The sequence below is a fragment of the Micromys minutus genome (assembly GCF_963924665.1).
Source record: "Micromys minutus genome assembly, chromosome: 13".
NCBI classification, from domain to species: Eukaryota; Metazoa; Chordata; class Mammalia; order Rodentia; family Muridae; genus Micromys; species Micromys minutus.
The window spans coordinates 43530493-43554359 of NC_137982.1; the positions used below are offsets into that span (position 1 = coordinate 43530493).

Consider the following 23867-nt stretch of genomic DNA (forward strand, 5'->3'; position numbering starts at 1 on the left):
CAGGACAGACACCTGGAGGCAGGAGGCCACGGAGGAGTGTTGTTCACTGGCTTTTTCCCATGGTTTACTCAGCCTGCTTTCTTACACCAAATACACCACAGGCCAGTATAGTGGGAACATGTTTTCCAGTGGAGGTTCTCTTTTCCTAAATGATGTGTCAAATTGAGAAGAAGACAGAGACTAGGTTCTGTACATCTGGGGTCCAGAAGGAGAGATGGGTTTCCTGGATTTAAGATGTTTGCTCTGGAGAGGGGAGGAGGAGAGAAAAAGGGGAGAAAAAGATGTTTGATCTGAGACCTGTGGATCCCTTATGAGTTAGCCAACAAAATGGGGATGGAAGCAAGAGAAGGGGGCACTGAGAATGTATCACATAGGGCTTTGAACCTCTTCTAGAACAACCAGGAAACTGGAGGATGTTTTCAGGCAGGGGAGTGGTCACCACTAACTTGCATTTTGAAATGCTAACTCAAGCTTCAGTGGGTCAATGGAGACGAGAGGGAACCAGACAGCTAAGGGTAGTAGAGTGGAGAAGAAGAGAGATGGGGTAGTCAGACACTGGGCAAATGGGAACCACAGGCCTAGGACTAGCTTAAGAATCCAGGCATTTGTGAGCATGGCTGGTGGCAGGTATAGCTTGCTAGGTTTGATATCCAGCACACACACACACACACACACACACACACACACACCAACCTTCCTCCATCAGAGAATTTCCTTGCACAGTAGACATGGGTATGAACAGTGAACACATTGAAGCTTCGCTGTAGCCTCTTGATCACTTGGGTGACTCTCCCTCTCCATACTGGTATTGATTTTAAAGTTGAAGACGCTGTTTCTGACAGAGTGAACACCGCCGTGTCCTGTGCTCCATGCTCTTCCTGTTGCTCATTGGCATAAATATTGCTTCACCTTACTTTTTTCCTGTGTCACACAACCTCCCAAGGTTGTTAAGAGGAGCTGAATGGGATGGAGAGAGGTTAAGGCTTTAAAACCCAGCAACATGGCTGCTCTGGCTAGAATACAGACACACCCTTAGTACACATCTTTAATCCCAAACAATAATATTGTGCCAGAAAAACGGTCATGAGCCTCAAAAGATCAACAAGGAACCAATTCTGATGCAATCACATTAGGATCTCATTGTTCAAGCTCAAGGTTGGGCCAGACCATGTCTCTGATGCAGCAGAGTGGAAGGGAGTTTCTGGCAAGCATTTACAGAGACAAGAAGGGGGTATCTAGCCTGACACACATCTAATTGGGGGGCGTTATGGCCTTTAACGTAATTGGCTGGTGCAGGGAGCCAAATTATGAACTTAACTTCTGTTTCCCTCCTGATTGGTGGTGGCTAGGAAGTGACATGTGAGGAGTAGGTTTGTAACCTGGAGGTGCAGATTTATTGGGAGGTAACCTGGACACTGGCTAAGACATAAGTCTTATAGACATAAGTCTTGTAGAGGGGTAACCTGGACACTAGTGTTAGGTACCTGCCTGTTTTCAACCTTGGGTGACGTTCTCTAAGATGAAGTCTGAACCCAAAAGATTTGGTCTCTGAATGTCTAATTGAGGGACAGACAAAAATGGCAATTCAGAGAAAAATTTGACAGGATAGGATATTCCCAACTCTCTCAAGGACAGACAGGAAACAGAAGCTGTTTAAGAAGAGTCAATCAGTTCAGCTCACTGAGGTCAGCTGGTTTGAGTCGAAGTCAGTTTGGTGCAGGTCAGTTGAGCTCAGTTCAATCAGCACAGCACAGGAGGCGGTGCAGAGTTGAGTTGTGTTCGTGGAGTTAAGAGGCAGCTTTTAGCAGCACAGTTTTACAGACAAGTTACAGAGAGAACAAGCTAGACACGGGTTAAAGCAGAACGAGCCAGACAATGAGAAGGAGCCAGAAGATTAGAATAGATTGCTAGAGTTAATTTGAGGCCACACAGAGCAATTCATTCAGTAGCTAAGAGAAGCCAAATTGAATCAGTCAGCTTGAAGAGTTTGAGCCAGACCACCTGAGTTGGGCCAGCCAGCCAGAGCCAAGAAAGAACTAGAAAGGGCGAGCTTACTCAGCAGTAAGCTTCTAAGGCAACAATTGCACGGGGTAAATTAAAGTTACATTTACAGTGCTGGCTCTAACCTTTACTGGGCACACTTGACTATCCCATTTCCTAGTCCCTCATCTCTGGATGAGATCATTTGAAGGTCTGACAAATGTACATTGAATAAGTAACCTTTCAGAGGTAAGGCAGCTCTCTGAGTCCTTGTGTGCAGACTTCTGTCTCTGCTTCCGGTCTGTCTACAACTTCTTACAATTTCTGCTCAGGCTTCAGGGCTTCACTATAGAGTTATTTCCCTGGAGTCTTTGCCCTGCCTTGACATAAAGTGATTTCCATTATCAACATTACTCTTTAGCATAACCCCCTGCTTGTTTCTTTTAAAGCCCTCCTCTCAAGCTTCCCTCTTATTTCATTTAAAGAAGGAATGCTCCAAAAAGGTATGAATCCTCTTAGAACTGCTTCTCTGGCATCCAGCATAGTGCCTGCCATAAATGGCATTTAATACATTTATCAGTTGAATAATAACATTGCAAAACTATTAGTGTGCATTTTGTGCCACATTGCATACTTAAAAAAAAGATTTTTATTTATTTAATGTATATGAGTACACTGTAGCTGTCTTCAGACACACCAGAAGAGGGTACCAAGATCCCACTGCAGATGGTTGTGAGCCACCATGTGGCTGCTGGAAATTGAACTCGGGACCTCTGGGAGAACAGCCAGTGCTCTTAACCACTGAGCCATCTCTTTATCCCCACAATGCATCCTTTAAACACACACAATTAGATTTATTTTAAATAAGAAAAATAGTTTGACATGGTGGCATACATCTTGTAATTCCAGTGCTGGGGAGGTTGAGGCAGGAGGATCATGAGAAATAAGCCAGTGGCTGGAAGGTAGCTTATTGATGGAGTACTGCCTAGAAAGTGAAGATTTTGGATTCAATGTTCTGTGATGGAAAAAGAAATCATAAATAAAACAATAAAGTAATGTTCTGTGAACGAAAGAGGAAGAAATGGCAAGCAGAGGTATCTAGAACACAGTGATAAAACATCCTGAACAGACTGAGGAGGACAAGGAGACCTGGGAGAGGATAAAGGGAGGGGTGGGACCACAGGGAGAGAGGAGAGGCATACCAGCCTTCTTCCTATAGAATGAGCCTGGTGAGCAGCAGCGTTTCCTGCCGTAAGCATATCAGCCTGAAAGAACGGTACCCGAGGCCATACTTTCCAAAACTGCCCTCCAGCATCAGTTTCCAAAGCTCCCCCACCCATGGTGATCCAGCAATGAAATTTCATTATCAAAAAGTGATGACACTTGTGGTGTCATGGCACTGCCATTTGCTGCACTGTATCTAGGAGTGTGCTTCCGGGTTCCTTTTGTGTCCTTTGCTGACACAGGAACATGCTGGGTACCCTACCGAGGGTGGCTTATCAGATGTGGGCAAGGAATGGAGAGACAGGAGTTTAGGGCAATGATTGCCCTTGCAGAGAACCCAGCTTCCGTTCCCAGCACCCAGGTGGTATCTAGCAAGTTTCTATAACTGTAGTTCCAAAAGATCCAGAGCCTTCTTTTGGCCTCCTTCCATGGGCACTGCATGCACACACTGCACAGAAACTTGCCTGTGAAATACCCCCCCATACATAAAAAAAAGGGAAAACAAGCAAACAAACCAAGACAACAAGAGATGTGAACAGCAGGAGCCATCAGGGACTGAGTCTGAAAGCACAGCACCTTGGGAGAGTGCAAACCTCAGTTCTAGAAGGAATTCTTTCTCCACTGCTGAGGGACTCCCACACGTTTCCTGCCTGAGGCTACAGTAAAGCAGGGCATCTGGCTGGTCACTGTAGGATGGACTTCTCACTCTCTGAGGCTACAAGGGCTTGTGACACAGATGCACAGGGCCAGGAGCTTCATGGAAAGATGGTTGCATGCAACTGAGTTGCTACCTGAATTAGTTCTAGAACATTCTTCAGTTTATAGCGAAGACGTATGTGTTTGGTAAAATGCTGTTGTGAAGATTAATATTTTGTCATTGGGATGAAGCGTATTTAATTGCCCGCTTATGTAAATTTGTTGTGGAATAATATCTTGTACAGCAAGGAAATGGAATTAATTATTTAGGTCTGGAAAGCCTGCTATAAATTCTGCAAATAAAGCTTCTTCCTCAATTTTTTCCCCAGGGGAGAGAAAAATTTTCACATATTTTACTATATTTATGCTGGTCTTTATCACCAAAAGAAACTTGCTGAATTCAGACTTCCTGAGGAAAAGCCTCCTAGGTAAGTCTTCTTGTAAGACCCCTTGCTACTGGTGGAGAGGGGATTGCTGGTTAAGTTTGAATGAGTGTTCAGTTAAGCTTCTAACAAACTTAGAAGTAAATGGAGCTTTTTCCCTAACTGAAAACTCATTCTGTGAAGTGAAATATGGGGGCAAGAACCACATCTGAGCACTTGCAATTTTTTTAGAGTGATCAAAAGCTCAACTATAGTAATTTTCCTTCCTCTACCACAGTATTAGCCTGTGAAGGGAAGAAGGCCAGGTGTCCCCTGCCCTGACCTATGGTGCTGTTTGCTAAGTGAGTGCTAACTGTGTTGGGGCATGGTCTGCTTTATTCAGATATATAGCTGCTGAAACAGAAAGAGTCATGCAGGACATCACTTCCAAAGAGTCTTACCGGAGACGATTTGAAGCGATTCAACACTGCTTCCGGATTATTGGATTCACTGACAAGGTACATGCTGGTTGGCAGAGAAACAAACTCAGTGTGGATGAGAATGTGTACATGAATGTGAGAGAAGATTGTGTGTGTGTGTGTGTGTGTGTGTGTGTGTGTGTGTGTTCTAGCTTGCAGGACAGTTTTCAAATGGATGTCAGCTGGGAGATAAGGTATGTCTACTTGACATGTGGTCTAAGTATCTAAAACTTTGTTATTCTCTGAGAACTTGTCTGCTATACAGACTCCTGGTCCATTCAAGAATTACTGAAACAGTATATGAATTGGAACAAGATGCCAAATGAACATGAATTGTGAGAGGCATGACTGTCTTATTGGACAAGCACTTAGCAATTTATTAATAGGACCAAGTAGCTGGAAATTATTAATATCATTATTATAAATTCACCCTCATTATAATAACAGATGCCCAAAGAATACTGGCCTATTTTGAGCTGACATCACTTCTGGAAGGAGAGATCAGGGAGTCTATAGGTTATGCCTAAGATCTAGACCTTATTTTTGCAAGAAGCTCTTTGCGTATATAACAAGCTAATCAAAATCTCCCACCATCCCGCAGCCACTTTCTCCCTGGTACATTTGTGCATTGTTAACCACGGCTGTACACATGATACCAAGTGACATCATACTACATATAGGCTTTCACTATTAAACATATGCTAGGATTGACACACAGTATTTAAAACTCTGGGATCATGTTCCATGTTCCATGCTACATTATTTCATAGTTTCTGGGCTTTATGCCATTTAATTTTGCAAGAACCTACAGGTTCTTTGTCTTTGATGCTAGAGAGGGTGAGTGATTAGAAGGAAGGTTAGAATATTAAATCTTAGGGGATTAGATTACAAAAGTAGTGGATTTCATTTCTAGCTCAGTTGATTTTAGTCCTAATAATACTTTTTTTTCCTAACTGGCTGTTCATTTTGTTGTTGTTGGCTTCTCACATACCATAAATGGATGGGGCAGAGGGGTCATCCCAAAAGTCGAGATAAGACTAGAAATATATTTCTCTCGGCTCCTTTGAGGGTGGTTTCACAGGTTCCTGCACTGTTAAAGGATTTTTACGGTAACTAACTTAGCGAGCTCATTTTTATCAATTATGCATCATCAGAAGAGTTGATAGCAGAGGGGGAAATGAAGCTGTTTAAAGTAAAACTCCACAGCCGAGATCATGCCAAAGTGTGGGACATATGTCCTTAAAAGAGGACAGGATCCATGATGAAGGGAGCCCTTAGGGGAGGGGGATACTTCGCTCTTAGGGATGGTGATAGAGTGGTATGGTGTGATTGGCCCTGGGTTCAGAGGAGAACACGCATGATGTTATTCTGACAGAAATAGGGCATCTCTGCTGTATGACATAAAATACCAGAACCAGAAGCAACTTGGGGAGAGGAGGGTTTGTTTAATTTTAAAGCTTGCGTAGGGATCTGGAGGCAGGAACTAACACGGTAGCCACAGAAGATACCCACCGGCTTGTTCCTCATGGCTTGTTCAGCCAGGACCACCAACCCATGGATGGGATTGCCCACAGTGAACTTCTACACCAGCCATCAATCCAGAAAGCATACCATTGGCGTAGCCACAGACAAGTCTAGTGGCTGTATTTTCTCAGCTGAGGTTCCCTCTTCTGAAATGACTCTAGCTTGTTGTTGGGTTGATGTAAAAACGAGCCAGCACAGCTGCTGATAATCAAGCAGATAGTTCCGATTTTCATTCAGCATATGTCATTGAAACAGGCCATCTCTATGGACAGGGTGCTGGGTACAATAGAAGGAAAGAATGTGTAAATGGGTATAAAGGGAACGAGGATGGTGGTAAACATTCTTAACCAACAAGAGTATAATGGCCTGTCACTGTGTACTCTCAATCCTGTAACTAACTGCAAGAGTGTGGCAGGGTGTCACTGTGTGTGCCCCTGTGTGTGTCTCCCCAGCATGTAACTATGATGCTATGTCATTGTGTATGATGCTGTGTCACTGTGTATGATGCTGTGTCACTGTGTATGATGCTGTGTCACTGTGTATGATGCTGTGTCATTGTGTATGATGCTGTGTCACTGTGTATGATGCTGTGTCATTGTGTGTGTATGATGCTGTGTCATTGTGTGTGTATGATGCTGTGTCACTGTGTATGATGCTGTGTCACTGTGTATGATGCTGTGTCACTGTGTATGATGCTGTGTCATTGTGTATGATGCTGTGTCACTGTGTATGATGCTGTGTCATTGTGTGTGTATGATGCTGTGTCACTGTGTATGATGCTGTGTCACTGTGTATGATGCTGTGTCACTGTGTATGATGCTGTGTCACTGTGTATGATGCTGTGTCACTGTGTATGATGCTGTGTCATTGTGTATGATGCTGTGTCATCGTGCATACCTTCCCAGTTTATAACCGGAATGTGGCAGTATGTCAACGTGTGCATCTCTCTGGAATATAACAGAATTGTGACCTTGTGTTATGGTGTGTGTCTTCCCTGTGTCCTACATTAATTCATCTGGGAATAACCAGCCTGAGTTAATTAGTAGCTTCCGAAATGTCAGGGAGGAAGGAGATGGATCTTATCTCTCTGACCCTGAAATCTATGGTATATCTTTGCAGACCATCTGTTCTGCTGGATTATCTCATTTCATGTCCTGTTTATAAAGTCACAGTAGCATGACTAACTTCAAGAACTCTTGGTTGTATGGAGTCAGGCAGCAGATGCCACATAGCTGATGGGACACCATTTCTTGTCAGTCGTTTATCAATCAAGTTTAAAAAAAAACTAGCCAATCCAACTAAAGTAAAATTTCCAGTCTTGTGTGGACGGTTCTTAACCCCGTGGATACTCAAGTGTTTGTCTGTCCTCCCTTCCCCCACAACACTGTGCAACAAAATTATGACAAACCTTAGTGTGGTCCTGAGAGGATGCATTTTAATTCCAGGACACAAGCTAAGATCATTCAAAGGAACACCATGAGGGTACACCTGGGGTGGAAGGAGCCCTCCAGTAACTATGTGCAAGGGACTTGGGGGATCTGACCTTAAACACAACTGAGAAAATCCTGCCTTTTTAATTCTATATCTTCAGTCAAACCACACTGTTTCTGTTTAATATTAAATAATACCAGTAAAGGCATTATTCTAAGATGCAGTGTGAGTTGAGTTGTAATTATTTAAAGCTGCATGGAAACCTGGCTGCTACCTATGATGATAGAGAAGGGGCATAGACCTAGAACCTTGGACTCAGAGGTGAGAGTTCAAGACTGTAGTGTTCAGGGAAAAAATTCTTTCTTCAAAGTATATCACAAATCAAAGTAATATTTCCAAAGAGGGATTCCAAAGAGTTATATGTTAAGAGAAAGTCCTGAGGACAGGATACATTGACTTTTAAGGCTGTAAATGTCACGGGCCTCTGCCAAGGAGATGAGGGAGACATAATAATCCTCAGCTGACCCTGATACAGTGTTTAAGGCAGAACTGGTGGAAAGTTAGAGATTCTGAGAAAAGAAAGAGATGAAGTCAATTTCAAGGGAGGTGTAAGAAAGACAGTGACCCGAGGTGCCTGGGAGCCGGGCAGAATGGTTTCAGCAGATCAGCATTAAGTACTCCTTAACTTTGAACTTGGCCTCAATACCATCCTGAAGTCTGAGAAAAGAAGGCTTCGATGGAGATGTGCCGTCCTCTCTCCCACTGTCGATGAGTAATGGTAGAGACCCGATTGGAGGGCTTGTTGATAAAACTCTCATTCTGTGTAAGGTTTTAGCACTGTATCATTTAGGAGGTTAGAAACTAGAAATAAATAGAAAGAAAGACTCCACAGGAAAGGCTGAGATTCCAGATAAGACTGTGATGAGGCAGGGGAAGGACATGAGTGGCGTCTTGAACCAACCTCTGTGGTAGGGGGAGGTTCCTAGGTCCGATGAGTAATGAACCCCCAAGCCAGGCTAATGAGTGGTAGAAAATCCCAGAGATGTCTCTTGGGGAGCAAACTGAGATTAAATCCTTTTAAAAGAGGTTGAGTTAGATGCCCAGTTCCTTCTTCCTTCACTGAACCAAGGAAGGAAACCAGAGGAAAGAGGCCCTAGCAGCCCACATGGTGTTTGACTCTAAATATTCTCACTGACGGTCAGAGGTAGGTTTCTGCTTTTGTTGATTCCCTGAGCATAACACTAAGAGAATGTGACCAGAAAAGCAGTGTGGAGAGATGCTGATCTCGAGAGCATGCTATCAGGTGGCTTTTTTTTTTTTTTTTTTTTTTTTTTTTTTTTTGGAGTTCATTGCTCTACTGCTAAAGTGCTTGAAGCCTTTTTTAGGGGAAGAAGTCATGGCTTGTATGGAAGGGATTGTATGCATTTGTTAGAGGAACTTATTTTCCTTAAGAGTGAGGAGGAGAGTTTTAGATAATCCCTTGAGGAGGCTGGATAAAGACACAGCAGATGTGGAACTGGCTGCTATAACCTCAGCTTCAAACTCTCAGATCTACCACCGTAGGGAGTCGCTTGATGCATGCAGCAAGACTCACCCTTTATTGATCACGGTAATGAGGGGCTGTCATGTTAAATCCAGGCAAGTTCTGAAAAAGCCCATTTGGTAGGTGTTCTTCTTAGCCACTTTTAAGTCGTGTGATTAAATAGTGATTCTTGAAGTCTGAAACATGACATCCTGCCCTTGATTTAGAAGTTGGAAGAACAGTACTTATCTATGGCAGAAGCCGGGCTTAGAGTCTCATTTGTCTTGGTAGCTTTATCAGGTATCCAGTAGATGTCAGTGTTACAGCCTGTGCTTGGTTTTTTTAGGCTTTACTGAGTAATCGTCTTCAGGGAGCCTCCGTTTGGGGGGCAGTATTTATCAATGGTCTAGTGACAGTTCCTATTACTTGGCTGCTGTGTAGAGTATTAAATCAAATAACCCGTTTGAATATGTTTTATGGAAGTAGTTTTGTTTATTAGCATAAAATTCAGAAAATTTCCTACCAGATGTTTTATTGTTTCACATAGAGACATGTAAAATTTATAGGAAGTATGCATTATGTTTAATCCATTAATGCTACTTAGATGTTCAACTTTGAGCATGAAAACAGGACTTAGGTAATCTGAGTGAGTTTTACTCAAATTTATGCCATCAAATATATGGGTTTTGATTTTTCTAAAATTCCCCCATCAATCTCTTATACCAACTCAGTGACCTACAATTCTATGAAATCTGTTTATGTAGCATTAGTCTCAGATGCTCCAAGTTAAGGACTCAGTCCCACAATACTGCCCCACTCCAAACCCCAGCTGGAAGTCCCAGGCTTCTTCCGCTTTTGACTGGTTCTGAAGTTACTGGGACCTTATTCTATAGCTTGACTAGTTGGGATACTAGCTCACAGAATTCAGGAAAACATTTTCCTTAAGGCTGCAGACTTATTGTAAAGGTTACAACCCAGGGCCAGGCAAATGAAAAATGAAAGGCAGATGTGTAGGACCAGACCACCTCCTACCCTACCCTACACACACACACACACACACACACACACACACACACACACACACACAACTGATTCATTATTGGCCACTGGTGATTAATGGTGATTAACTCAGTCTGGAGTCCTATCTAACCTTCCCCAGAGTTTGTTGTGATCAAGGGGCTAAGAGTTCTAAGACTGGTTTCCCCTTGTGCAACCAGTTTCTCAAACTGAGAGTCTTATCTAGGAGTCCACAAAACTTCACTGACTAGCATAAACACAGGCATGGTTGAAAGGCACTTGTTGCCACAACAAAGCTCTGTTTACCCAGACAATTTTCGAAACTCCTGTGCTAGGAACTAGAGACAAGATACTTATTTCTTCTGACATCATAATATCATGGTTTATTTCTAGCCAGTCTTTCAAACTATGTGCTCTCTTCACAACCTGTAACTCTGAGATATCCTAGTAAGTCATCATTTTTTTAAGTATAAATATAAAGCTATACCCCAAAGAGGTGAGGCAACATCTAATCTCTTGTTCTGAAGAAAGGCCAGATTCTGAATTTGGGAGCGAATTAAATGACAAGGTCATTTCCTTCTTGGTCACCATGGCAGGTGGCAGAACAGCTCTGTTCCACATGGGCCTTTGCTGATCTAAAGATATGGCTGAGGCCAGCTTGCTGGGAGTTCTCGCCAACAATAGTGAAAAGGGAAACACAGAGCAGGGATGCTTGCGTCCACAGGGCCAGGAACCGAAAGAAGTGCACAGCATTTCACTTGTCTGGTTGTTAATGCTTAGTGACATCACCATCTTTAACTTCAGGAAGAATGAGGAAACTGCATGTTCAGAAAGAGGGAGAAGAGGATTTTGTGGACATCTATAGTGCTTTCAGCTAAAGAGTGAATGATTTGTCGGGTTAAGTGGGAATGACCTCTGAGCATGGCTCTCAATGTCCTTTTCAGGAGGTACACTCTGTGTACAGAATTCTGGCTGGGATTTTGAATATCGGGAACATTGAGTTTGCAGCTATTTCCTCTCAACACCAAACTGATAAAAGTGAGGTACCCGATCCTGAAGCTTTGGAAAATGGTAATTGACCCTTGAGTGCTTCCTTGTCAAAGTACATATGTCCTGTGTCCATGGCTTTTGAGGAATCTGTAGATATGATGGTGCGGTAACTCATCCTCCTACTAGCTCTAGAAGGTTCCACTAGCCAACATTTTGCAGAAATCATCCTGTGGACTAATAGCCTTCGCCCCTGCTGCAGGCACTGCAGGTGGCTCTTCTACAGAAAGGCAGTCTGTGAGGAGTAACTTTACACGGGGTTCTCCACTTCCACTGTTGTTTCAAAACCACTTACCTGTTTTAAAGAAATAGAAAAGTTCTGCCCCTTTTTGTGTCCTTGAAGTCAGTATCCATAGGACGGAAAGCAGCATCTGCCTGTTTTGTAAATTCTACCAGCAGTCATGGTGAAAGAAAGGGCAGGGATTGTTTACGGATATAAAGCAACTGCTAGATATGATGCCGAATGGCTACAATCACAGTGCTTGGAAAGAGGAGACAGGAGGACACAAGACCCAAGGCTAGCCTAGGCCACAGAGTCCATGTTCTCCAAATAACTGACTAAAAACCTTGTGGCCAATTGGTGGTGGTGGACACCTTTAAGCCCAGCACTCAGGAGGCAGAGAGGTGGATCCATAAGTTCTAGACCAGTCTGGCCTACAGAGTGAGTTCCAAAAGAGCCAGGGCTATACAGAGAAACCTTGTCTCCAAAAGCCAAACCGAACCAACCAAACCAAAAGCCAAACCAACCAAACCAAACCAAAATCCAAACCAACCCGATTACAAACTAGACCAAACCAAATCAAATCAACCAAACCCAACAAAGCCAAACCAAACCAAACCAAAAGCATTCTTGTGTTAATTTGTAACACTCTTACTTAGGGCCTTTACTATTCCATGTGCTTGTGGCTGTCTATTTTTGCAATTTATTTGATAAAAGACCATTTCCTCTTCCTTCTCAGACCCATCCCTCACACCCTTTCTTACTAAATACTTGTGGGGAGCTTCCAGAACAGTTTGGGAATTGTGCTGTCCAGCCCAAGTACTGCTTGGAGTCAGGGACCTGGCTTGATTGTCTTGACTGTGAAGCACAGTCTGAAGAACAGAGTCTGGCCCACAGTGGCTGCTGTAGTGCTGGTTGGCATGGGCTGTGGCCACATGTCTAGGATCATACTCATTCTGTGTTCCAGCTGCCTGTGTGCTCTGCATCAGCTCCGAAGAGCTTCAGGAGGCCCTCACATCCCACTGTGTGGTCACACGAGGCGAGACCATTGTCCGAGCCAACACAGTGGACAGGGCTGAAGATGTCAGGGATGCCATGTCTAAGGCCCTCTATGGGAGGCTGTTCAGCTGGATTGTGAATCGAATCAACACTCTCCTGCAGCCAGATAAAAACATATGGCAAGTCTTCCCACCCCCCAGAAGTAGAGGTCTGGAGGGATCATTCATTTCCTGAGGACTCTTGGAGTTTTCAAGAGAGAACCTTAGGTCTGCTTGGGTTTTCTTTAGGCAAGGGGCTCTCATTTTCACCTTTTAAAGCATCAGTGGAGCATTCACTCCTGAGAGAATGACTGAAAGCCGTTGTAGGGAGGAGGCTTAGCAGGGAGCTGATAAAGCAGGCTCATGTTTAATGTCTCTCTAGCTTCATCAGCTGAGCCATCTGCCAATTTCCGTCTCTGTAAAAGCAAAATTAACATGTCCTCCTCGGGGCATTTTTTAGAAATAATCTATATGTTTTGTAAAAAAAAACTTTTAAAGCACAGGCTTTCTCTTATTATTATTATATTATTATAACTCCTTTCTCTCTCCTGGGCTTTAGTCTTTTTCTGTATTGTAGGGGAATCCACACAGTTAAATTCTGAAGTCTCATTAGAAGCAGGTTACAGAGGTGGGTAATTGGGAGAATACGTAGGAGAAACCAAGGCTTCTTTGTGTGATCTGCATAGAAGCTTCTGAGTAGACTTTTGTTCTGTTCTCTCTCTCTCTCTCTCTCTCTCTCATATATATATATATGAATATATATATACTCATATTCATATATATAGTCTCATATATAAATATATATAATATATATATAAATATATATTTGAGTCAGGGTTTTGCTCTGTAGCATAGGTTGACCTTGAACTCCTGACAATCTATGTCTTAGCCTCTCAAGTGCTGAGATTACAGGTCTGCGTCATCATGCCTGCCTCCAAGAATTCTGTTTTTAAGAATTTTATTTATTTTCATTTTCTAAAAAGGCGTGTGGACTTGTATTCTCATTGTTTTGAGATAGATGTGACTTCTGATTTGTTTCCTTTCTCTCTCATAGTAGTGCAGAGGACAGGATGAATGTGGGCATCTTGGACATCTTTGGCTTTGAGGATTTCCAGAGGAATTCCTTTGAACAGCTCTGCATAAATATCGCCAATGAACAGATCCAGTACTACTTCAATCAGCATGTGTTTGCTCTTGAGCAGGTAATGGTTGACTCCAAAGCTAATGTAGTAGGGTGGGGTGGAGGGATGGGGGATTGGAGAGACTGCCAGGCTGTGCACAGTTTGAAACAAAAACATGGTTAGTCAGAGTATCAGGTAAAAGGCTATAGAAAAATCACTGGCAAGATAGTCCTGTCAAAATAAACATTCTAAATTTAGTCTGGGAGAAAAAAAAAACTTATTTCTATGGAAAGGCATTTCCCTGGCTTGCATGGAACTGGTGTCAAGCCAATTATTTAATTCTTGCTTCAAAATTCTTCCATGTGTATTGTTGAGTATGTTTTATTCTGTCCTGTTTTGACTACAAATATCTATAATGGTGTCCAAAAAGACATAAGGTGACCCTGAGCCCAAGACAAGGGTTCTTAGAACCCATATTTACCTTCTTTATCTCCCGTTGTCTCTGCATCTAATCTCTAGTTAACAGAGGGGTGTCTCCTGGGAGGAGGAACGGATATTGAATCCCTAGGCATGGAAATGTACTCCCCATGAAGTTCAACGGTAAATTTGACAGTCTGAGTGCATAGAATTAAGGCCGTGATGCACAGATTCTTCTGCTATATGGCCCAACATATCTAGTCACTCACATGACTCAATATGGCCAGACCCAAAAAGTCGAAGCTAAAATGTCCTGATGGTACTGAGGCCAGTTTCAAGCCAGAGAGTCCCGGTCTGTTTCCCTCCAGATGGAGTATAAGAAGGAAGGTGTTGATGCTGTCTTGGTGCAATATGAGGACAATCGCCCACTCCTGGACATGTTCCTCCAAAAGCCCTTGGGCCTTCTGGCACTTTTGGATGAGGAAAGTCAATTTCCCCAAGGAACAGACCAGACCTTGGTCGGTAGGTACCTTTTAGGAAAAAAAGATAAAACATGTTGAGACTGGAACTTGGTACAAGGCATTGGGTAGATGTGTTTTACAATTTAAGAAGGAGTTTATCCCTCTTCCTTCAGACACATGGTGGGTTGTAAAAGTATGGGCCTTGGTGTGCCAGAGAGATGGCACAGGGGTTAAGAGGACTTGCCGCTCTTGCTGAGAACACAGTTCAGTTTCCAATTTTCAAATTGGGCAGCTTACAACCAGCTTGAACTTTATTCACAGAGGGTTCAATACCATCTCTGGCTTACACTGGCATCCTCATACATATAGAGCAAAGAGAAGTAAACAGGAACACACACACACATACACATAAATACAAATTTAAAATTTAAAAAGTGTTTTAAAATGAATTTCAATGTCCAGGTAGGAATTGTGGCTTAAATCTATCACCACCCCCAATCCTACACCTCCTCCTATTCCTGATGGCATAAATAATATTATTTCCTTATGAATATATCATCTTAGGCCTTCCTCTCCCTTAGTTCTCATGGCAAGCACTTCCCACTCTCCCTTTTATACTTTATCTTAGCCCAAGGCTAAGTGATCCTTCTTTGTAAACTTGTGTTATGCCTTCACTGGGCTCCTATCTACCTCTAGTTCCAGGTAGCATAGGGGTCCTGTATTCCTAGACTCACAGTGCCCTTTCTTCTGTAGACACTGTTGCTGGTTTAGTTTTTCTAAAGCCACCTTTTCTTAGGTTACTAGTATCTCCTTGAGAGAGATGTCTGCCTCCTCCTAGCATCTAAAGTCCTCTATTTTTTATATCTCTATATCTATTTGTCTGTCTGTTCATCCATTCATCCATCCATCCATCCATCCATCCATCCATCCATCCATCCATCCATTCATTCATCTATCCAACTATCTATCTATCTATCTATCTATCTATCTATCTATCTATCTATCTATCTATCTATCTATCTATCTATCTAATGTGTAGGGGTAGTCAAAGGACAACTTGTAACAGTTGATTCTCTCCCTCTCTCTTGTGCTTAAACTTGGGTCATCAGACCTAGTGGCAAGTGCCTTCACTGGCTGAATTATCTATCCAATCCATATCCAAGTTCTCTATTCCACCCCCTCCTGCCCTATCCCAGAGCCCTGGACCTCGAGATCTTCTCTTTTAGAATCTTTATTTTAAATGAGCATTGTTCTTTTCCTACATTGCGATATGTTTTAGGGCCTGGAGCCCCAGGTTTTTATCTTGCCTTTTGTACTCAGTATGGTTCCTCATGCTAAGCTCTCAAACGTGTTCACAATCATACAGAAGTTGTTTGTAGGGGGACAGTGAGTAGAATGTTTCAAACTCTTTCCTCAGAAGGAAACTGATGTTGAAATTGTCAACACCAACAGTTTCCTGTTATCTGAATATTGCCCAAATGAAGTTAACCTGGGGTTATCTGCCCTCCTAGCCTATCTGCATGTCCCAAAGCTCCATGCAGGTTCTGAGATTACTCTGGGTGTCCATGCTTAGAATTTCTTAGAGACAGGAGGGTGGAAATGGCATCTTCACAGCTAAAGGAAGATAAAATGGGGCATGCCTGTCTGAGTGGGGCTGCTTGTGGCTGCTTGGGGCTGGTGTGCATGTCTTATCCTGTGTCTCTGGCTGTCACATTTTTGTCCGAAAGAGCAAACAATTCCCATTGTTTCTTCCCAACATGGAAAACCACATAAGTAAAAATTTGAAATATTTTATTTAATATTCATACATGCATATGATGTGTTTGGACCAAATCCACTCCCCCTATTCCTCCCTGTTTCTTTTCAACATTGTGTGTGTATTGTGTGTGTGTATGTGTGCATGTGTGCTTGCATGCACTTGTGTGTGTTTGTGTGTGTATGTGTGTGTTTGTGTGTGTGTGTGTGTAAAACCTCCTCCTCTCTTATGCCTCATAAGTTCATTTAGGTCTATATATGTATGAGTAGGGGGGGCATCTCTTGGAGCATAGGTAGCCTCTCAGGGCCTGAATCCCTGAAGAAAACTGGCTCTTCCTCCTCCCCTAGTAGCCATCCTCAGTTAAAAGTAAGACTTCATGGGTCCCTCCCCCATGCTCAGACTTAATCTAGTACAGGTCTTGTGATCTGTGACATAGACATAGTCATAGATTCTATGTTGGAGCTGTTGTGAGTTCATGTGTACAGCTGTATTGTCATGTACAGCAAATATTGTTTTTCTTCCAGTCATCTGTTCCCTCTGTCTCTTTCCTTCTTCTGCAATGATCCCTGAGCCTTGGTGTGTATGTGTGTGTGTGTGTGTGTGAGAGAGAGGGGGGGAGGGAGGGAGGGAGGGAGGGAGGGAGGGAGGGAGAGAGAGAGAGAGAGAGAGAGAGAGAGAGAGAGAGAGAGAGAGAGAGAGAGAGAAAGAGAGGGAGGGAGAGGTCCTATTTGGAGATGAGCACTCCAGTCTCTTCTCTGCACACAGATAAATTTGAAGACAACCTACGGGGGTGCAAGTTCTTCTGGAGGCCCAAAGGAGTGGAACTCTGTTTCGGCATTCAGCACTATGCTGGACCGGTAAGAGAGGTGGGAATTATAGGATCTAAGGACAACAAAGTCCCAGTGAGGATGCTCATGAAACGTCTCCCAGACTTCACTCTGTTTAGATTCTAATTACATTCCCCAAGTGTCCTCAGTGGTGCTGTTTATAGATGTGGTGGCCTACAGAGTTACAACCTGCTTCCTGCCCTGAGGGCTAGTCCAGAACTGAAAGGAAACATAGCACAGTCTTTGCTGGGTTTTATAGTGAATGCTCGCATTCTGAAGTCATTTGGAGTGTAGCTGACATAGGATGGTTGATAACGCAGTAGGGCTGGTTTTAGTACTACTAGAAATGTCTAGTGAAAGGACAATCTCACTCATCCAGATGGTGAGCTTTTAACACATGAACGGTCACTCCCATTGTTTATGTATCATGCCTTCATCTAAATTTATGAAGCTCACTGCTGTCTCTCCCAGATAAACCAATTACATTGTGACCAGTTCCCAGGAGGTTTGTTGAGGACCGAGATCCAGAAAGTGGGGAGGGGTCAATGGAAGGCATTTGGAATTATTCTGTTGATGCATAATGTGTCCAAATTATCTTCCATATTTATGTTCTCATTGAAAGGACACTTGCCTTCTGCATGCTCTGTGTGTCTCTGCCACTGCTTTTTCTCTCTCCCCTCATACATTTTTCTACTCTGTATCCTTTTCTCTCTCTTTTTTCTCCCTTCTAGGGTCAGCTTCTCTCTGGTTTGTGAATTTCATGCCACTTTGTTTAGCACTGATCTTAGTTAGGGTTACTATTGCTCTGAAGAGGATTCATGACCATGACAACTATTAGCAAAAAGGTTTAAACTGGGGGCTTTCTTATAGTTTCATAGGAGAGTCAAAGATCATCATGTCAGGGAGCATAGTGACAGAGAGGGCATAGTGACAGAGAGGGGTCGGGAGCTTGGGCTTGGCATGAGCTTTTGAAACCTCAGAGCCAACCCCCAGTAGTACACACCTCCTCCATCAAGGCCACACCTTCTAATCCTTCCTAAACCCCAAACTGGGAACCAAACATTCAAGCATATGCGCGTATGTGGGGCATCCTCATTCAAACCACCATACCAATCCAGGGATTTATAGAATATCCTTTTAAATACCTCTAAGTTGGAGTCCCTTATTGCTGAGAACTGAGAACCATTTAGACTCTTTGAGACCACTCAGATTCCACGAATGCCTTGAGAGACAGGGTGGTCATGTGCTCATAGCCTGTTTGCTCTGGTTTGATGACTGTCTGACCTTATCCAGCTCCGTGTTAGCCCCTACTTGCCTGTCAGTAGAATGGGGATGGGCATTTCACACATGATGAACGATCGACATTTTAACACTTTTTCTAACATGCCATATCTTCCACGGGACCCTTTTCTTCAAAGATAACTGGACAAAGAAGCTAAGACAAATTGACCTGTCAAAAGTACAACTTCTCTCTTTTATCTGGTGCTCAGTAGTCAAAAGGCTGCGTGTGACTGGACAGGCTGCGTTTATATCCAGTGCCGGGCAACGACTACTCAGATGGCCCATAGTGTCACTAGGCACTGTCATTTGCCTCTGCTAACTCGTACATGCTGTTGTCTGTTTTCTAGGTGTTATACGATGCTTCTGGGGTTCTTGAGAAAAACAGAGACACCCTCCCTGCTGATGTGGTGGTGGTCCTGAGGACATCTGAGAACAGACTCCTTCAGCAACTCTTCTCAATTCCTTTGACCAAAACAGGTACCTGAGAGCCACACCCCCCAAGCTTTAGCCCAGTGCCTACATGAGCCAATGTGGTGTCTTTCCATCAGGTCCAAATACTGTCATGTGTGCACATCAAATGTCCCCTTTTAAAGACTTACTTTATGTCTGAGTGTTATGCCTGTGTGTTTGCCTATGCACCATATGCATGCCTGTTGCCCACAGAGGTCATAAGAGGGTATCAGATCCTCTAGAGCTACAGTTAAGGATGGTTGTGAACTATGATGTCGGTCCTGGGAACCAACGCTGAATCCTCTGTAAGAGTAACGAATGGTCTTAACCACTGAGCCATCTCTCCAGACCAACATTAAACTTCTTTAACCAGGGTCAGGGTTCTGTCTAAGTTCAAAAAAAAAAAAAAGAACGTAACTACTTCTTTTGTAAATTAACTCCTGAAAAGAGTTGTTCGCACACATGCACACACATACAGAGACATGTACACACACATAAAAACACACACACACACACATACAGTGAGACACATACACAGACACACACATGCAGACAGACACACATACTCATACACACACAGACACACACACACATAGATACTCATGCACACAGACAAAAATACACAGATACATACATACACATACCAGATACATACATACACACATGTATACATAGAGACACAGACACATACACACTCACACATACACACACACTTTCCTCATCAGCTCTTACACTTTTCATTGTCTCTGCATCCCTTTAACTCCTCTCTTGATAAAACTGTATATAAAAATTAATTCACACTAAGCATCCAGGCTAGACTCGATTTACCTAGAATTACAGAGGTGATCCTTTCTTATTGGTATAAGATTCCAAAGAAAGGGTGTGTGGTACAGCAGCACTCTTCTGATCAAAAAAGCCCCTTGGAGGTCACCTGGTCCAGTTCTGACCCAGAACCTGGTGTCAACTCTTCATCCTCCTGAACCACCCAGAACATCCATGGCTTCACTTGCTGACAGAGGGTGGAAGCTTTCCATCTGTGGGTCCTCATGCCAGGAAGCAGGACCCTAGGGCCCCAAGTGAGAGTTCCCAGCTCAGTGGATTCTCACTGGGCCAAGCTCCTTTGATTGACCTGGGATGCAGCTGTCTCTGTGTGGGCCACATCAGTCTACTTCTCACAGCTCCTTCCTTTTCCTAAAATCATCAGCACTTGTGTCTCTCACTTGGGACCTTTGCAAAGTAAAATGGAACTGTCTCCATGTCTAATTTATCGCTGAGTGGATAAATTATGCAGAATGAATGAAAATCCTGCCTAAGAGAACGAAAAGCTAGTTTAAACCTGCGCCCATCTTAGATTGAACTTAACGTCCTTCAAGACATGCTTCTGTGGTACCTAGGGCCCAGCAAAAGTCTGCTGCCAATGTCCTCTGTAGATGCTTCTTGGCTACAGCCAGATCTAATTCATATAGATCCCTGGGATCCCATAGGCAGCTGTGGGCAGAGCTGGCTGGTGTTTCCCTCTGGAGTTCAGACTCCCCTCCAGCTGGTTTCTGGGAAGAGAATTGTTAACGTTATTAACAGGACTGACAGCCCTTGATATAAAATCTGTCTAGGGGACTCTTCTTCAGCTGCCATTTGCACTCCCCTATAAACATAAATAATGACTTGTCAAGTCTGTTTGCGATTTTGGATTTTACTCTTTCAACCTGTGGCTGAAGAAAAACCAGCTCATAGCCCTGAGCACTAGGTGGCCCTATGCAGAAAGCAACGCTCTGCCTTGCGAGTCCTGTTCTTCCTGGAGTCATCCCAAAGCAGGAAGGAAATGCAGCAGAACCTTTTCTACTTCTTGACTTAAATTTGTAATTTGTCTTCCAGAGAGCTTGTAACCTTTTCTGAATTTTGCCTGGAGATGGAAGCTCACATCTGGGAGTAACAAAAGTGTGTGTGTGTGTGTGTGTGTGTGTGTGTGTGTGTGTGTGTGTGTGAGAGAGAGAGAGAGAGAGAGAGAGAGAGAGAGAGAGAGAGGGAGAAAGAGAGAGAGACAGACAGACAGACAGACAGAGGTGGGGGACAGGGGCAGGGAGAGGAAGGGAAGGAGAGAGGAAACAAATGTGGTATCCTAGCAAGCTCTTCTCTTAATTCTGAGCTGTGCACCAGGCTGCTTTTTAATTGTAAATTCACTCTTCTTCATATTTTGAATATTAAAAAAAGCCATATGTAAGTGTCAGAATTAGCAAGCAAGAGTGTTTGTTTGTTACTTTCTGAACTTAGTCATGCAAAAATGCATTCAATTAACAGACACCAAGGTCTCCTGGCAACAAGGTGCCTATTGAGGCAACAGGAAGCTACAGCAGAGTTAGTACAGTGGGTTAGTGGGGAAACTAGAACTTTCCATTTGGAACTGGTCCCCAATTCATTACCTTATAATGATAACTGTCCTCAGACCTTCATTAAAAAAAATGATGCTGTGTCTTCCATCTAATGGCAGAATGTTAATGAAGCTTGTAAGATCTGAACCATCCATCATCATCTGTCTGTCTGTCTGTCTGTCCATCGCTGTAGTATAATCTTCGAAGAGAAGCCTACTTTTTTCACCGAAGTTGAAAGCATTTGTTTCAAGTGCATACTTGTCTCTTTGAGGGGCTAGAAGTGGCCGCACATCGCTGTGAGAGACAAAAGAGGCCCAGTTCCGCTGGCAAAGCAATCCCAGTGCTTATGTCCTCTCATTTACGCTGCTTCAAAACTTACACGAATGACTCATTGGTTAAGAGAATTTGCTGCTCGTGTAGAGGAACCAGGTTCCATGCCCAGCCCCCATATGGTGGCTCTGAACTGTCTGTCCCAGGAGACCCGTGCCCGCTGCTGACCTCCACAGGCACCAGGCACACACATACATACATACAAACATACATGCAAAGTATGCATCCATATAAAATAAACTAGATCTCTTTAAGACATTCCTGGCTACACTCAGATGCTCTGGCTTCTGATTTGAACGGTGGGCACCTGGACACTTGCTTCACAGTGGGCATTATGCTGGGAATTCATGCTTTGCACACTCTTCCACAGTAATATGGGCTTTTGCTGGAAGCTCAGGGAAGCCCCTTAAAATTCAAAGGAAAACCTTAATTTTATTATCAAAGAATTCCAAATGATTCAGGTTTCATGGGAGCTAAAAACTGTCTTTTACTTCCAAAGTCAGGCATCAGAGTGCCCTAGGCTGGCTTTTCTTGCCCTTCCAAAGGAGCCTCTTCCCTGGGCATCCTGGAAGGGAGCTAACACTCCTTAATTAGTGGCTGTAGCAAAGATGTGTTGGCTTAGTTCCTCATTCCTCAAGATCAACACTTGACTATAACTTTGTTAGCTTTCCACGACTTTAACAAATACCAGAGACAACCAACTTCTAAGGAGAAAAGATCTATTTCCTACAGTGTTAGACATTTCAGTGCATGGTCAGCTGACTCTGCTGGCTTAGTACTGGGGCAGCACATCATAGCAGGTGTGCCTGACAGAGCAAAATCGTCTTTATCTTGAGAGAGAGAAAAAAAATGGCCAAGTTTTCACCATTGCCTTTAGGGAGACACTTTCACCATTGTGAAGGCCTCTCACTAGTTCCTGCCTCTCAGAGGCTTGCGTCTCCTCCTGCTGGTAGTACCAGGGCTGAGACATGAGCCTTTGGGAGACTTTCCACATCCAAGTTACCATGGTAACTGCCACGTGAAATCAGAGATAGTAACCACGTGGCATTTCCCCCAATGCTTCCTTCAGCTTTTCTGTTTTCATTGACTACTGAAGAGGCAGCCATATCTACTGGGGAAGATGTCTAGGCTGGAGGATGCTCTCAAGGTTCCCAGTCACCACTGGGTAAACAGAGGCAGCCGTAGTCAGCATCGAGTCTCTCTCTGTTGGCTTACTGACCTGACCATGCTTTGGCCTGCAGGTGGATTGTTTCAGACAGTGTCTGACAGACTCAGGCACTTAAGACTAATAAGAATAGTTAAGTGTTATTGCACAGGCCCCTCACACCACAATGGACAACCGGAGCTATGCGGTTAAGCACTTTGGTCTACCTAGCACTGCTCTTCTGCCTTGTGTGGTCACGCTGTGTGCCTCTCTGCTAAGACTGAGCTGCGTGTGACTTGAGACAGGGCTTTCTGTTCCACATATGTGCAGAGCATATACCCAGTGCTGCAATGTTACTTCTGTTTCCCACCCCAACCCTCCCCACCGTACCTCCCACCTCCCCCAACTCCCAGTTTATTCTTCACAATTCAATCCCAGCTCCGCTTCCTGGGGGAATTCAGGGATGGGTGAAGTGCATGGACCCTCTGGAATGTGAGTTGCTGGAGACAAGGGAAGGGTGGCGCCTTCTCACAGCTGCTGGAGCAGAGCTGGGAGCCGTCGATGAATGTCAATGAAGCTCTGTGCAGCCCCAGAGCCATTTGTGAATGGCAGATCCTGGTAGTCCGCAAGAGTGCTTGCAGCACATTAGAAATGTGGCTGGCCTGTGATTTACCGCACTGGCTACAAGCATGCCAGAACCTGGGGTTTCTTTTAATAAACTGTGAACGTCAGAAGGAACTCCACGAAATCTAGAGAGTAAGTCTAGTAAGGCCTCTAGTGCTCACCAGGAAGGCAGATGTGACTACAGTCACTCTGGCATCTGAAAGTGATTTTGGAGCCTCCCAGGGAGGAGAGCAGCCTGGGGTCTTCCCGGGAGGCCCAGGGCAGATGGTGCCAGGAAGCACCCAAGCACAGGAGCAGAGTGTCCTGGAACCATGGCCTAGTAAACATAAGCGCACACCCCAGATCACTGCTCAGGGGCCATCTGGCCTGGGGCTTCAGAGGCCTGTGAGTTCCCGAGAACCCCAGCAGTCTGTAGCCTCAGGAGAAACCCCACACCCTCCTGGCTCTTTCTCTGCTTGTTAATGGTTTTCAGTGCTTGTCCATAAGGATCCTTAGATTCCACAAGGCCAAGGGGATGGTGTGGTGGGGTAACCTTTGAAATTCTCCATGCT

General features: G+C 43.9%; 1 protein-coding gene across 1 annotated transcript in view; it reads left to right on the forward strand.

Moving 5' to 3' along the window:
• Positions 1-23867, forward strand: part of MYO3B (myosin IIIB) — a gene marked incomplete at both ends in the record, with an annotated part of 373275 nt that overhangs the window by 197202 nt on the left and 152206 nt on the right. The window contains 8 exons of the mRNA XM_080927936.1: positions 4230-4328; positions 4666-4780; positions 11180-11306; positions 12470-12680; positions 13594-13741; positions 14446-14599; positions 17060-17151; positions 18750-18879. Of these exons, the coding sequence (XP_080784062.1) occupies positions 4230-4328; positions 4666-4780; positions 11180-11306; positions 12470-12680; positions 13594-13741; positions 14446-14599; positions 17060-17151; positions 18750-18879 (1076 nt within the window). The remainder of the gene's footprint in view (positions 1-4229; positions 4329-4665; positions 4781-11179; positions 11307-12469; positions 12681-13593; positions 13742-14445; positions 14600-17059; positions 17152-18749; positions 18880-23867) is intronic.